This window comes from Mobula hypostoma, chromosome 14, assembly GCF_963921235.1.
Source record: "Mobula hypostoma chromosome 14, sMobHyp1.1, whole genome shotgun sequence".
In the NCBI taxonomy this organism is placed as follows: Eukaryota; Metazoa; Chordata; class Chondrichthyes; order Myliobatiformes; family Myliobatidae; genus Mobula; species Mobula hypostoma.
Window position 1 is genome coordinate 47,745,567 of NC_086110.1, and position 16,544 is coordinate 47,762,110.

Here is a 16,544-nt window from a genome sequence, read left to right on the forward strand (position 1 = left end):
AAAACTATTCTTCTAGCGTAAGGCTACTGAACTCCCTGCCATCACCCAGGTGTCATTACATATGAAGTGCCAGTAGCTTATACTCATATAGCTTTTTACTTTGTCATAAATGCACATTTTTATTTAATAATTTATTTGTGGTAATATTTGTTGGTTCCTAAGGTTGTCATAGCCATGGGTGGTAGTGGGGATAAGCTCCAAATGTTGTGCGACTCTTAACAGCCTCTGACAACCAAGTCCAACTCTTGGCCTTCACATGTGGCTTAGTTACTAGGCCTGGCGGAACTGTTTCTACTGACAAAAGAAAAGGCAACAGTGGACCACTGACGCTTCAAAACCAGTTACTTCGAGAAGGTGTGGCTCATCAGCCTTGGACGGCAGCCCGCCTAGGAAAGGGAAAACCATGATTTTAAACCTCTGCTGCCTTGCAGCCATACCCACCCATGGGAAAGGCTTTGGGAGTAAATCCAGAGGAAGAATTCTGGAGCCGGGGTCCCTAAGGCAGTTTGATGTTGTTCACAACTTCACTTTGGCAACCTCTGTGACGACATTGGTGCCAAGCTGTATCGGTGCTTGCCCTTCCCTTGAACTACCTCAGTGACATGCTGCATGGGCAACAGCCGGTTCTTAGAATCTTCCCGCCCACCCAGGCTTGCACCTTGAAAAGGACACAGCCCACCAGAGGTACAAACCCATTATCACCAGGGATCGACGGCTGCCTACTCCTAATATTTGTTAGAACAATTTTTAGGTTTAGCACATTTACATATAGCAAAAGATTTTGGCTACCAGTCTTCTCACCTGAATACGTATGGTGGATTTAATTTGGAGTGCAGCTCTGAACAATGGGTTTCTAAAAGCCGTGAATCTCAGACCAGTAAGTTGCTGATTGAAATCCATTTGAATGTCTGTGGTGTGTGTGGTGTGAAGTTTCTGTGTAGTTTCAAAGAAAGCATTGTCCATACTTTGCAAATATGGAATTGTCCTTTGATGTTACATAAAATACCAAGCCCCACGTTAGGCCAATACCTTTTGACCAAAAGCGTCTCCATATGATGCCTGCTGTGCCTTGTTTTGTCGAATAAAGAAGCTGCTTTGTATCTACCAGTACTTTTCTCCAGTAGCTTCATTCATATAACAACATTACTTTGTGTTGTATGTGTAAGTTATATGTACTGTGTTGTGCACTTTGGTCTGGAAGTAAGTTGTTTCGTTTGGCACTATACATCTGAATGGCTGAATGACTTTGACACCTTTATACCTACTTGAGCTTATTAAATAAGCCACTATTAAATAGTTCAAGAATAAGCATTCTCCAGAGATAATGTGTCTTACCTACATTACATTTATTCATGCAACAAATTCAACAAATTATGTGCTGTTGCTTGGATTGCAGAGTTTCCTGGTAACATCTTTAATGCTATTTTATTCTTTCAAGAAGTCAAATAAGTTCCTATTTCCTCAATTACATTATAATTTTTAACAAATTAAACTAGACAAGGTATATACATACATAACCCCTTTTATGGATAACATAGTTGATGAGAACTGAACACTTAAAATTTTCAAACAGTGCATACTATTCAGTAGTTAAAAATTTATAGCGAGAAAATACAATTAGTGGACTGATCCAAACTGAAAAAACACTTGTAAAGAACAGTAGTAAATAGTTATGTTCTGCTAAAGAGTTGATTTAAAATATACCCATTATATTTCAATCACCATATCAAAGTCTCCATATCAGATAACCAAAGCAGTTTGTAAAGTTTAACCTTCAACTATTGCCTGTAACACAATCACTTGCACAAACGGCAGTCGCCATAATGATACCACTTACTTGGAAACTATTGACAAAATAATGCTCTAGGGCAAATCTTTCACAACTGAATTCCTTTACCAGATTAAAATATATGAAAGCATGCTGTTTATAACTTATTTTAACATACTCTCTGTTTTTAGCAAATGCATCTTAATCCCGGCTAAGAGTATAGATGGGTAACTACATAAATCGCCCTGTTAAAAAAAGATTTTTTGTTCTGAATTGAAGTATGTTCCATTTTGTGGTTAACTGGAAAAGCATGATACAAAGAAGAAATGAGAGTGAAGGGGACACAAGAGTCTCCAAGTTAATCATCAATGTTCTGTTGCTTTTGCACACTGCTATTTCCAACAAAGTTACTTCTCTGCATTTCTAAGTTCATGACCTCTACTTTTAAATTTGAATGTCCAATTAAGTTCAGTAATGGGAAATCAAGAGCCCTAACTGTGCAGGCATTTTAGTGCATTTTTTAATGTATAAAAAACACATTATACCTTTCATTGCTTCGTCAATGCAACATGGTTGTACAGGAATTTCTTTCTTCACAATGATATCTGATGAGTTTGCTGAAGTGTAAACAAAATACACCAATTTTTTTTATTTTCATGTTTTATCTAATTTTCTTTGCCAACATTTCAGTTACTTCACTGTAAAGATCCTTCATTCTCCTATCTAACTCTTCAGAAAGGTAATTAAAACTTGACAGTCATGTGAATATTAAAAATATTACTAGAATCATTCGTATTCGTATTGTTCTTTAAAACAATATTAATCAAAAATGTAATTAAAATCCATTGGCACAGAAAATCAATTGCCTTGACAAATGTATACTGGACCTCAAGGAGCACACAAACAAAATCAATACTCCTGACTTGCACACAAAAATGTTCTACTTTTTAAATGATGTATAAGGCCACCCAAAGAAAAAAAAACAAAATTAACCCAGAAAATTTAAGATTAGATATTCAAAACAAATAGAACGGAGCAGCCAGTGTTTTGTGGGTGGGTGTAGGTTCTATGACTAATGAGTTGCAAGTGACCCACTATTTACTGTCTGGATATGTTTGCCACAACTATAAGAAAACAATGACATACAGTATTGTTTTTCGGTTAATACTAACACAATAATTTCATTTTAGGCAGATCTGTTTGGAAGGAGAATATTAAACTCAGATCAAGAATTTGTAAATTAACTTAGTCAGAACAGTGATGTTCTAAAGAAGCTAAACTACCTTGATGTATCAATTTTTCAGTAAAGGCTAGTTCTGAACAGTAACTTTCAGTAAAGCTACACTGTGTTTAATAAACGTAACACATGCTTTTGAACTTCACTAACCTGGATCTGGAGTGAAGGTAAAAGGCTGTACTTCATGTGATCTTCCAGCATTGGTTACAACATATATACCAACTGAAACTGGCACAGTTATAAGCTGATTGTGGTAAGGAGGAACTTTCACAATAAGGTGATTCTTTGAAAACAAAATAGGAAAACAAAATCAGCGACTAGGTACTGTGCACAATTCTGATCAAGTTAGTTTATGAAGGACATGATGCTACAAAGAATGCAGAAAAGACTGATTAAAAAGTGGTTTGGGGATAACATAGAACAGTACACAGCACAGTGCACGCCCTTTGGCCCACCAATGTTTTGTTGACATTTTGACTTTAACATCTAACCCTTTCTCTCTCACAGAGCCCGCCATTTTTTTTTATCATCCATGTGCCAATCTAAGTCTCTTACATGTCTCTAATGTACCTGCCTCTACTATTACTCTGGCTGGGTGTTCCATGCACCCACCGCTCTCTCTTAAAAAGCCTACCTGACTTCCCTCTATACCTTCCTCCAATCACCTTAAAATTATGTCCCCTCATATTAACGATTTCCACCCTGGGAAAAAAAATCTCTCACTGTCCACTTGTTCAATGCCTCTTATCAACTTATACACCTCTATCAAGTCATCTCTCAACCTCATTTACTGCAAAGAGAAAAACACTAGGTCACTCAACATATCCTCATAAGGAATGTTCTCTAATCCAAGCAGCATCCTGGTAGATCTCCTCTTCACCCTCTCTAAAGCTTCCATATCCTTGAACTGAACATAATACTCCAAGTGTAATCCAATGAGGATTTTATAGAGCTGCAACATTGGCTCGTGGCTCTTGAACTCAATTCCTGACTAACAAAAGCCACCAGACCACACAATTTAACCATCCTATCAACTTGCATGGCAACTTTGAGATCAATGGACATGGACCTCAAGATCCGTCTGTTCCTCCACACTGCTAAGAATCATGCCATTAACCCTGTAACTCTTTCAAGTTCAACCTTCTAGGGTATGTCATCACTTTACACTCTTCTGGATTGAACTTTGTTTGCCACTTCTCAGCTCACCTCAGCATCTTACCAATGTCTCAATGTAACCTACAACAGCCTTCTACACTATCCATAACACCACCAACCTCTGTGTCTTCTATTTTAGTTATTATAGATGATTGGAAAACCTAGGGTTGTTCTCCTTGATCAAAGTAATTTGAGGAGTGGATGTGAGGAACTAAGCTTTTAACTCAAGAATAGAACTGATCTGAAATTCAGTGCCTGCAGGGATTTTGGAAGTTGAATCAATGTCTTCTAAAGGAAACAACATAATTTAAGAGAGCATAAATTGTAGATATCTAGCGAAAGACTAGGGAAATAGGATTTGTCATGTATTAAAATCAGGTCAGTTAATGTAGTTTGACACTTGTCAAGTATGGTGATGATGTCATCAGTCAGGGACAGAAAAACATGATGTGGAGGAGCATGAGAAGCAAGAATGAGAAATAAAGACATGTTCAGGGCATGGAGTGTCAAGACTTGATATATGCATCATCTAATTAAGTACTAAGATAGGTTGCAAATACGCAACAGGATTGATCAAAAATTTTTTAGGAAGAGGCAGCATAGACTCAATGACACAGACAAGTGAGCAGAGAGTGAGCAGTTTCAAGTTTCTGGGTGTCAAGATTTCTGAGGACCTAACCTGGTGCAGCTACAAAGAAGGCAAGACAGCATCTATACTTCATTAGGAGTTTCAAGAGATTTGGTATGTTAACAAAAACACTCAAAAACTTCTATAGATTTACTGTGGGGAGCATTCTGACAGGCTGCATCACTGTCTGATATGGGGGTGCTACTTCACAGGACCGAAAGAAGCTGCAGAGGGCTGTAAATTTAGTTGGCTCCATCTTGGGTACTAGCCTACAAAGTACCCAGGACATCTTCAAGGAGCAGTGTCTCAGAAAGGCAGCGTCCATTATTAAGGACCTCCAGCACCCAGGGCATGGCCTTCCCTCACTGTTACCGTCAGGTAGGAGGTACAGAAGCCTGAAGGCACACACTCAGCGATTAAGGAACAGCTTCATCCCCTCTGCCATCTGATTCCTAAATGGACATTGAACCCTTGGACACTACCTCACTCTTTTAAAATATAAAGTATTTATTTTTTGCACAATTTTTAATCTATTCAATATATGCATACTGTAATTGATTTACTTATTTATTATTATTTTATTTTGTTTTAATTATTTTTCCTTCTTCTATATTATGTATTGCATTCAACTGCTGCTGCTAAGTTAACAAATTTCATGATACATGCTGGTGATAATAAACCCGATTCTGATTCTGAGGTAGGAAGTACAGAAGCCTGAAGGCACACACTCAGCAATTCAGGAACAGCTTCTTCCCCTCTGCCATCTGATTCCTAAATGGGCATTGAACCCTTGAATGCTACCTCAGTTTTTAAATATATATTATTTCTGTTTTTGCACGATTTTTAATCTATTCATTATACGTATACTGTAATTGACTTATTATTCTATAGCTTTTTCTTCTTCTACATTATGTATTGCATTGAACTGTTGCTGCTAAGTTAACAAATTTCACAACACATGCCAGTGATAATAAACGATTCTGATTCTGACAATTAAATTTAGCAACTATACCTTCAGTACTTCCACCTACAAAATTTAAATAAGCTGTAAAAGTTTGAGATGCAGCATCGTTCTCTGTGGCATACCACTCATTAGATCTTTCAGAATAAGATCAATTTATGCCTACTCTTTTTTACTGGTTTGCCAATCAATATGTTACCTTCTATGTCTTAAGCTTTTATGCTTCATTGTAATCCCTGATGTTGTACCTACTAAATGTGATGAAGGTTTCTGCCTTCACTATCTTTCCATATTGTTTGTTCTGGACTCTGATGCTCTTTGATAAAAGTTTTGCTCTAACTCATCATCTAGATAGGTCCCATGTTTACCTCCCAATTTAAGGGAAACAAGTCCTTCCAGTTTAGCTCACAAAACTTCTGAGCTACGTTGATGAGGTGCATAAATAATGAACACCCAAGCAGAAGTAGGCAGATAGTAGAGAGAGTAGAACAAATGTGAACCAACATTTTGGACAAGTTAACAGCCATTTACTGAACATATTAATGGTAACAGGACTGGACATCCCATCCTTCTCTTCAAATAGAGGAATTAATAGCATCATCAACTACATTCAAGTTACTTGTTGACTGATCTATATTTTCTGTTGTTGTAAGTCTGCAAGTGTTTGGTACCTTCATTACTTCTTCAAAAAGTGCTGAACTTTAGAGGAAATGATATGACATAACAAGTGGTGAAATAATTGCCATTTTTTCAACTAAAATATAATAAAATTAAAGGGGATTTCATTCTATCACTGTGCAACTGCTGAACACTCACTGATAGTGAATCATACATGTTGTGGCTTTTAACCTAACAGTAGCTATGATGTCTTATTCTGTTGCAGTTTAGTATAACGTGCAGATTTGACAAAGGTGACTATGAACAACCAGGGCTAACTGCTGGTGAGATGATCGGTAACTCCAGTTCTCACAGTAAAAGCCATTCTGGCAAAGGAAAGGTATTAAACCACATCACAGGAGTGCTGAGTCTATGTTTCCATTGCCTCGATTCCTTTGGAGGAGCTCTGTTATCAAGTTTCAGAATGGTCTATGGTCTGCACAAATGTGCAATAATGCAATAATGGCGTGGACTATATAAACAGTTAACAGAAAGCAATAAGTGAGAGAGAAAGGGAAGTAGTAACCTTATCAGCACACATCCATTGGTAATGAAAGCGAAGAGACTTAAGATACTGGAACCCTAAAATAATGGTGATGCTGAAAACATTCAGCAGATCACACAGCATTTATAGAAGAAGAGGCAGAGTTAACATTTCAAATTAAAGAACCCTTTATAATTTATTTACAGATACAGTGTGGAACAGGCCCGTCTGGCTCAATGAGCTGCACCACCCAGCAACCCTAGCCTAATCACAGGACAATTTACAATGACCAGGTAATCAACTAACCTGTACATTTTTGGAATGTAGGAGGAAACCCAAGTGCACACAGGAAGAATGTACAGATGTTTTAGAAGAGGAAAACATAGAAGACAAGTTGGTTTTAAACTGCAGAGTGGCGGAGGGACAGATCTACAAGAAACATAAGAAATGGGAGCAGGCATAGGCATCTGGCCCACGAAGCCTGCTCTGCCATTGTACAGGACAAAGGTAATCAGCTGATAGAGTGGGGCTAAAGTTGCTGTAGGAATAAACTGTCATCAAGTTGATGAGTTCATGAGAGCAGTTAAAAAGAATTAAGCTGAACAAAGGTATAAGATATACAACATTATTCACACTTTCCAACATTAGCAAGACACTAAACAGAGAAAGCAGTTTAGTTGCCCCATAACAGCTATATCAATTCAGAGAAATTACCTTTGTTCTACCCACTGCCATCACTGCTTACTAATCTTTTCTCTCTTTCTCAGTTCTGATGAAAGTTCACAGACAAGAAATGTTATCTCTTTCTCTCCATTAATGCTGCCTGATCTGCTGAACTTCTGCAGCACTTTTGCAGGTGGCATGTAGTGCTTCTGAACATGGTAGGCATATCTTTTCTCTGGTTGAGCTACTGGCCAGTAATAACTACAATGATGCCTCCAGTAAAGAAATGTTGCATTCATTTAATGAACACATGAGCAGCTAACTAACAGCCAAAAAACACTGAACTTCAGAAGGTTTTTCAGCAGCCTGCAGTCAGTTCTGAAGCTTCCCGCGAGCTGTCTTGATGTCAACAGAAATACCTCCACCCCTCCACCATTCCAACCAATTTTTAATGGAGCACAACTGAGAGTATCCTGACCAGCTGCATCATGTCTGGCATGGGAATTGCAAGGCATCTGACCGCAAGATCCTGCAAAGGATTGCGAGGACTGCAGAGATGATCATCAGGGTCTCTCCTCCACACATTTGAGCTATTTATTAAAAGTTATGCATACGCAGGGCTCTTAGCTTTGTCAATGATCCATCCTATCCATCCCACAATCTCTTTGACACTCCCCTACCATCAGAGAGGAGGTACCATAGCATTAGGACAATGACTGCTAGGATGGAAAGAGCTTCTTTCCCCCCAGGTCATGAGACTACTGAACTTCCTGCCACCACCCAGGTCTCATCACAAATGAAGCACCGGTAGCTTTATACTGTTTACTTTTTAAACTTGTGTCGTATATGCACCTTGTTATTTAAGTTACTTATGGTATCATTACTTTATGCATTGTGTGTGAGTTATACGTACTATGTTCTATACCTTGGTTTGGAGGAAGAATTATTTCATTTGGCAGTATACATGTATGTAGTAGAATGACAATGAACTTGAACTTGAAAACAGCAAAATATTATGAAAGTGTGAAATTATAAAACAGATAAAGCCAAAATAAACTTGAATACATGCACCCCTTCCCTTTCATGAAAATGTTTCTGTTCAACCTCACCTGATGAAATAGTTCCATGTCTATTTCAGCCTCTGCTTTCCAGGAATTATTCTCATCTGGATAAAAAAAAACACAAATGAAAATGTTAACAAAGGACTTAATGTTAGTTTGTTTTCCTTGTATGTGGATTTGATGACATTTAGGCTTCCCTTTCATGAATCCATGTAGATTATATACAATCGTATTGTTCTTGCCATTGTAACCTGTTATTAAATCTCTCACTTTGAATTCTAGAACATTCCTCATAACTGGTGTTAGACTAATAGCTTAGTTGTTCCCTATTTTCTCCCACCCTTCCTTGTTAAAAGGCAGAGACACATTTGCTATCTCACGTCTCATAAGTTGGAAGCATCTAAATGGAAGATGAGATGTTTGTTCCTTGAGCTTAGATTGAGCTTCATTGGAATAGTGCGGGGAGCCCCTGATGGGAGACGTGGAATTCGATAAAAAATTAAAATGACAGGGAATCGAGAGGGAAGAGATGTGTGGCTGCTGAATAATATTTAAAGTGGTGGAATTTACAAAGAATGTTCAATTTGATGTGGAAGCTAGTGAGAACAAGATGAAACCCCATCCTTTTGCATGGGAGGAAAGCAGTTGTGATGGAGGTAAAACAAATGCAGCTGAAAAGCCCTTTCAGAAGTAAGAATAGGATGGAACTTGGCAGCAAAGATCAAAAAAGTTTTGAGAGAGCAGTAAGCAAAAAAGGGTATACAAAATTGTGAGAAATACAGATAGGGTAAATGCAAGCAGCCTTTTTCCACTGAGGTTGCGTGAGACAACAACTGGAGATCATGGGTTAAGGGTGTTTAAGGGGAACTTACTCACTCAGAGGGTGATAATTTTTCATACTCTTCTAATTCAGAATATCATGGAATTCTGTCTTATAGCAACATAGAGGGTGATGTTACTATTAAAAAGTCTGTCCTTTACTTTAAATATTAAATTGAGATGACTGGTTTGTTCCATTCTTTCGTGTATAAAGATCCCAAGATTATTATTCCAGGAAAATAAGAATTTGCTCTTCTTCAACTAAATCATAAAAGTAAGTTAAATCTATTTGCGTTTACCAAATCTTGCAGGTTTAGAGTGGTTACTGTGTTTGTCTATGTCAGCAGCACCCTTGTACCTCAGAAAAAAAATCTTTGTGTGCACTGAGATATTGCAGTCTGATAAGGTGCAATGCAAACATCACTGAATATGTTTTTTTTGGAAATTTTAAGATAAATGTATCATTGACTAATTCAATCCTTAAAAGCAAGGTTACCAATGAACACACACTTCTTGTTTTATTCTCAATTTATCATTCATCCAAATGCAAACTGATTATAAACCTGATTTAGAATCACCTAGAGCCAGCCAAAAGCTTACAATTTTAAGTTGCTTCACACAAACATATGAAACCAGTGCACCTGAAAGCATTTCAAATAATACATTATTATACCTTTGATTATTTGATCAGATATACAGAAATAATCATAAAATTACCATTACCTATTTTCTGGTAAATCAATTACTTGACTCTTTTCATGCCATGAGTGCAACACTTGTTGGAGAGAGGGATTTTACGGAAAAGATTAACTTAGCGTTGTTCACATTCTGCAAATAGGTTCTAGACTGGATTCATTAATAGATCAAAAAGCCTCTGAATTCTATTTTAAAAAACTGAAAATAAATTAAGTACCTGCACAGATCTGCAAGATGACATACAGGTCATGTTAGGTTTTTATTGTAAATATCTTGATGCAGTGTGATGTTGCACAGTAGTTCATCAATTCTACTGCTATATTTATTTCCCAATAAAACAACAGAGCAACTTTACCTGGGAACAACTTCTCCAAAAATTTGAATTTAGGGAGTATGGCTTACTGTTTGTTTTGTAGGCTTCATTTTGAACACTTGTAATGACAGAAATAGGAACCACTCATTCTGAGTAAAACTTTACAAAAATTACATACCTGGATTCATGGTTTACCTCAAAATCAGTGACGATATGTTGCTCACTGTTCTGATGCTAAATACACAGGCCTAAAGGGTTGGCTTGTTTTCCATGATGCCCCATAAGGCAATTTAGATATAAACAATATTATGTCATGTGATTAATGGTTTTTTGCACTAGATGGAAGCATTTTAATTCAATTTGGCGCCTGCCATAATATCATAATTGCAGTTGCTGAAACTTTTGTACAATGTCACTAATATGCTTGGAGACAGAGATTTGTTTTAAAAAGATAGTTAATACTTCTCAGTCAAACCACTTAATATGACATGGAGTATACTTCTAATCACATTTAAAATATAGAGTCTGGTAGATACTTGTAATGTCAGATTAATTAACTATATACTTCAGAACATCATCTTACCTGAATTATTTTCCTGAAAAATAACCTTTGTGCCTTTCAAAAAGTTTTTTCCAATCAAAAATAAATCGTCACCTCCTTTCACTGTGCAAGTATTAAGGCTTTTTTTCAATATCTCAGGTGCTCCAGCTGGTTGGGCTTTAATTAAAATTAAACACAAAGTCAGCTTCTAATTTATGAAAATACTACATGAATACACACCAGTTTTAAGATAATATGAACACAGAAAGATTTTGCGATGTTGCAATACAAGACGGGAATAAGTGCTTAAATCGATCAATAATTTCTAAACTAAAAGTCTGTACTGTACAAAAACATTGAGCAAATTATTACATTTTAACTTTACATGTATACTAAGTATACTATACAAGGACCTGCTAAACAATTTCTTCCTATTTTTTGATATGTTTGGAATTTAATTCCTCTGTTAACTTTTTTAAAAAATAAATTGCTTTGGGAATAAGTGGAACTCAAAACCGAATTTCAGCTAATTAGGAACTTGTGAGTAATGGGACAAACTAACTGTAGTTCAAGGTCATGCAATGCAGCCAACTAAGTCCACAGAATGCACAAAATATCCTGCTTTATCAAATTACAGAAAGCAAGACAACACAAACAAAACGCATATTCAATTAAAATAAAATTAATTTGTGTAACTGCATGAACTTCCAGGTTATGTCAAAAATATTTGATAAAAAAAGAGACAAAAATATGTTCTATTGAATATTTTCAGCATTTGAAATTTGCAGAAAACTTATCAATTAACTGGTGCACCTCTGTGTATACATGTGTAAATAATGATTTACACACACATACACAGGGAGTCCATATGTAAACAAGCAGAAGTGAGCAAGGCTGTGTACATAGAGTAAAGTCAATAGTGTAGGTGTGCATGTACTCCTGAGCTATAGCTTCACAGTTATGAATTATTCTAGTAATTGCAAGGTTAAATAAACATAAAATTAGATACTTTCCTCATACTGAAAAGCAAAATATTATGTGAATCTTAAAAGTCCTTAAAAATATTGGGAAAAGTAAATCCTTGTTACACAGTTATGCCGTAATAAGAAACACAACAAAGTGCAAGATAATTGCAATTCAATTCTTAAACTTACATGAGAGGCAACTCACATTGGTTCTGCCCTGCAGAAGCAACATACTATTTTGCATCTTAGTTAACAAATCATTTATTGGAAAAAATTAAACTTGTCATGGGGGATTGATGATTAATTTTCGCTACTTGTCTTGAGCATCCATCAACAAGTAGCAAATGCAAATAGCCTAAGAGAAATCATGTTTCTTCCTCTCATAAATAAATTGTAATGCCTACAGGCATTAATTAAAATACTTAAATTCCAAAGGCATACACTGTGTTTTATTCCAGGTACAATGCTGTGGAAAAATTATTTAGTTAACATTTAACAAACACTATTACATTGTTTCACTTTTACTTCCAATGCAAAATACAGGTTTATGATTTGTGTTATTATATGAAAAATAATATATGTCAAGAAACGGTTGTAAGTGATGATGAATAATTAAAACTGTTTCCTTTTCAAGATGGTTTATTGTCATTATTCAGTAATAGTGTAAAAGAGAACAAAATGATTGCTATTCCAAATCTGATACAGCATTAAAAAACACAATAAAATATAAAAACAATCTTATAAAACAATGTACAAGTAACTGTTATATAAAATGTTATATACACAGAATGATTGTATCTAAAGTGACTCTAGGTTAGGTGCATGTAGTGGTGCTGGTGGGGTGGGGTGGGGTGGGGATGGATAGAGGTGTTGATCAGCCTGGTGAGTGCTACTCAGCCTCATCCCTGGAGTGGTACAAACAGTCCATAAACAGGATGACTGGCATCCTTCATTATATTGCTGGCCTTTCTCTGCCACCTTTCTGTATATATTGGCTAGGCTGGTGTCAGTAATGCATTGGGCAGTTCAAACTACTCGTCATCAAGCATTCCTGCCCGCTGCAGTGCTGTTTCTGCACCACAGTGATGCAGCATGTTAGGATACTCTCCACTGCACATCTGTAAATGGTCGTGAGCACTGGATGTGCATAAACCAGATCTCGTCAGCCTCCACAGAAAGTAGAGGCGTTGACATGCTTTCTTGATTGTGTAGGATGTGTTCTGGGACCATGAGAGTTTATGTCAGATGAGCACTTCTAGAAGCTTGAAACAGCTGTTTCCACTGTGAAGACGGGCATGAGTGATGCAGATTTTCCTGAAGTCAATAACTATCTCCTTACTCTTGTAAACATTGAGGAAGAGGTTATTTGCCTAGCACCAGGCCTTAAGCTCTTCCACCTCCTCTCTGTAGGCCATACCACTGTCAGGTCATTGGCGAATTTGACAATGTTGATTGCTCAAGTGCTTGGCTGTACAGTCGTGTGTGTGCAGAGTATATAGCAGTGGGCTCAACACACAGCCTTGCAGGGGTGCCTGGGTTGAGAATGATAGGGGGGTGGGGGAGATCTGTTGGTTCGGAAGTCCAACAGCCAGTTGAGTTGGACAGCAGTGTATTTAGACCGAGGAGTAGCAGTTTGTTCACCAAAGTCTGTGAGGCAATAATGGTGAATGCCGAACTAAAATTCAGGAAGAGCATCCTGACATAAATGTCTTTGTTTTCTAGGTGTGTCACGGCCAGGTGCATGACACACAAAGACATTTTTGGCGCAATGTCATGCATCATACAGTGGCTCTGCCAGTAAGCATATTGGTTAGTGTTCAGTGTGCAGGGATGGAGTTTTTGATCTGTGCCATTACCAGCCATTCAAAGCACTTCATGATGAGTGGTGTCAGTGCCACCAGGAGGTCATTATTTAGTGCTGAAGCTGTAGAGTTCTTCGATACAGGGATAATGATGGCTTATTTGAAGCATGTGGGGATGAGTAAAATGTTGAAGATGTTGGTGAAGACATCAGTGAGCTGGGTGCACGTTCTGAGTACTCAGCCTGGGACGTTGTCTGGACTCGCAGTCTTATGGATTGGGGGGGGGGGGTTAACTCTGAAGAGTCCTTCTCATGTCTGCTGCTGTTAGACTCAGTGTGTGCTCACCTGGAAGAGCAGTAACTTTTGATTCATTAATTTAAATTAACTACAATGTTTGATCTCCCAAGGAAATAAATTTACAATTGTCTATCTTCTTTGTGGATCAGAGCTTTGAACTTGAATATACAATTAAATTTGTTAAGTATTTGGATAAATGAGCAACTGCCAATTCAAAAACAAGGAATTTTCTCACAGAATTACTTAACAAACTTTACATTATGCAAAATACTTCTCATCTTTCCCTCTTCAAACAGGAAAATGCATTTCTTCTGGTTTATTTCCCCCATAGAAAAATTGGGGATAGAGTGGTTTGTAAAGCATTTTTTGTAAGAAGTGCTTAAATACACTAACTGAAAGGGAAAGTTGCACTTTGGGAATGGATTAGCAATCAACATCCACTACAAGCGCCTAAAAACTTAGTTTTTTTTCCATGAGGACTCCATTCATGTTTCCAGTTTCTGGCTCTCCATGCAACTTCAGGAGATGCAATACTTACCCTTTTCTCTCCGCCTTTCCTCTCTTCAAGGACACAGCCGCTCTTTCCACCTCAAACCACACCTAATTTCTTCCACGTTAGTATAATGTATCCGAAGTAGTCTCCAATATTGCTCCATTTACCTTGCAAGGGTAACTCAATGCTTGACTTCTTAACTCTACATCCAAATTCCACTCTGATCCGTCTTCAACCTTCTACATTATTTCAATAAAGCTCAGTGTAGGCCTGAGAAACAGCACATTATCGTTTTTCTTGATGCTTTAGAATCTCAAACTAACGTCAAGCAGGCTTGTATCTCATATCTTCTGCATTGAAGATTTTTAGTCATTTTACTGTTTTAATCTTTTCAAATTTCTTTCATCTCCTTTTATATAAGCTCCAGAGGCAATATTTGTTATTCATGAATCTTCACCACTTTCTCTCAGCTGCTTTAGACTCACTTTCATCATTCCAGTTCTCCCACCCTTCATCTTGTCATAGATCTTGGCTATTGGTTTAATCTAACCCTCTCCCATTTCTCTGCAGCTTAAAACTTGTTTTATCCATGACAAAATGTCAGCCACAACCTTCTTCATTGCAAAAGACATTATTACTGGAAAATTTATATTGGTGCAAAGAGATAAAATTTAAGTAGTTTATATTTTCTGGGGATATACTGGCTGTGGGGTATGAGGCAGTGGGTGACACAATGGTGTGTATTAATGCCTCGTAGCTGCAGAGATCAGCACCTGATCCTCATCTTGGGTGAATCCACATACTTTCTCCCAAGAACGCGGGTTTCTTCGCACAGGCTACTGATGTTTTAGATGGCAGGTTAACTGGCTACAGTAAATTAAGCCTGATACAGATGGGTGGCAGGTGAATTGGGTATTCAATGGGAAAACAAGAAGAAAACTGGGATTAAGGTAGATGATTGGTTTGGGCAAAATATTCTGTTTCTGTGGTGCTTGAGTCTATCACTCAAGAAGGCAAAATGATGGTGCACATGGTTGCAGCAGTTACTCTGGCACCAATCAACAGTGAAATTCTGTGTTCTGGAGATATGTTGATTTCTTTGGTTGTATATATGCACAGTCAGATGATAATAAACTTGAACCTGACTATTAGATACATGTACAATAAAATGGGGATTTGAGGGAAGTAAATATCTGGAAGAATAATAATAATGGAGGAATTCAGTGGAAAAATCAAAGGAAGGCATGCAAGAATTACAGAAAAACTCTGGGACTGACTAGGGAAGTGTTATCATTGTAATTGGTAATAACAATCCAGATTTGTCATTTGTATCCTGATTATTCACTGCTTCACATGCACTATCCTCCCTCACAAATAAGGTATAACTTCCACAACTGTGCCATTCAACAGCCTAGGTTACCATTATATGTCTTCTACATAATCTTCATCACTTATGAGTAATTTAAAATGGATGGAGGAGGACAATATTGGGATGGAGTCAGGAAGGATCCATATATAGCACAATGGAGATCATGACAGGAAAGCAGACAGTTCCTTTGAAAATACATGAAACAATGTTGGTATCAAATTCCTTAATGCACAAGTTCTGAAAATGATATTCAATTTTCACAGCTATTAAACTATTTAATAGATGATTACAAATTAACCATCATAGCAGTGATTTCTTTTTCTTTTTTAGTTACCACAATTCCAAAATTATGCTTTGGCACTTTCATACCACACATTAGTTTTAAAATGTAGTCTACAGGTCTACAGCAGATGCAATCTCACTGGCTCTCCACTTGGCCTTGGATAACTTGGGACAATAGCAACACCTAAATCAGGCTGCTGTTATAATTGATTACAGCTCAGCATTCAACAAAATCATACAGTTTAATCAACAAGCTCCAAAACCTGGGCCTTTATAAATCCCTCAGCAACTGAATCCTTGAGTTCCTCACTGGGAGACCACAGCCAGTGAGATTATCTCCTTGCTGTCAATCA

At 37.3% G+C, this 16,544-nt stretch overlaps 1 protein-coding gene across 3 annotated transcripts in view; it reads right to left on the reverse strand.

The window, feature by feature from the left end:
- nfat5b (nuclear factor of activated T cells 5b) overlaps positions 1 to 16,544 on the reverse strand; it is a 204,900-nt gene that overhangs the window by 30,327 nt on the left and 158,029 nt on the right. For all 3 annotated transcript variants that reach the window (XR_010020321.1, XM_063067098.1, XM_063067097.1), the window contains exons 7-10: positions 11,026 to 11,160; positions 8,663 to 8,718; positions 3,156 to 3,288; positions 2,314 to 2,385 (exon numbers count right to left, since the gene is read on the reverse strand). Coding sequence is in view for 2 of the 3 variants with exons in the window: in XM_063067098.1 (XP_062923168.1) it covers positions 2,314 to 2,385; positions 3,156 to 3,288; positions 8,663 to 8,718; positions 11,026 to 11,160 (396 nt within the window). In the remaining variant the exon portion in view is untranslated. The remainder of the gene's footprint in view (positions 1 to 2,313; positions 2,386 to 3,155; positions 3,289 to 8,662; positions 8,719 to 11,025; positions 11,161 to 16,544) is intronic.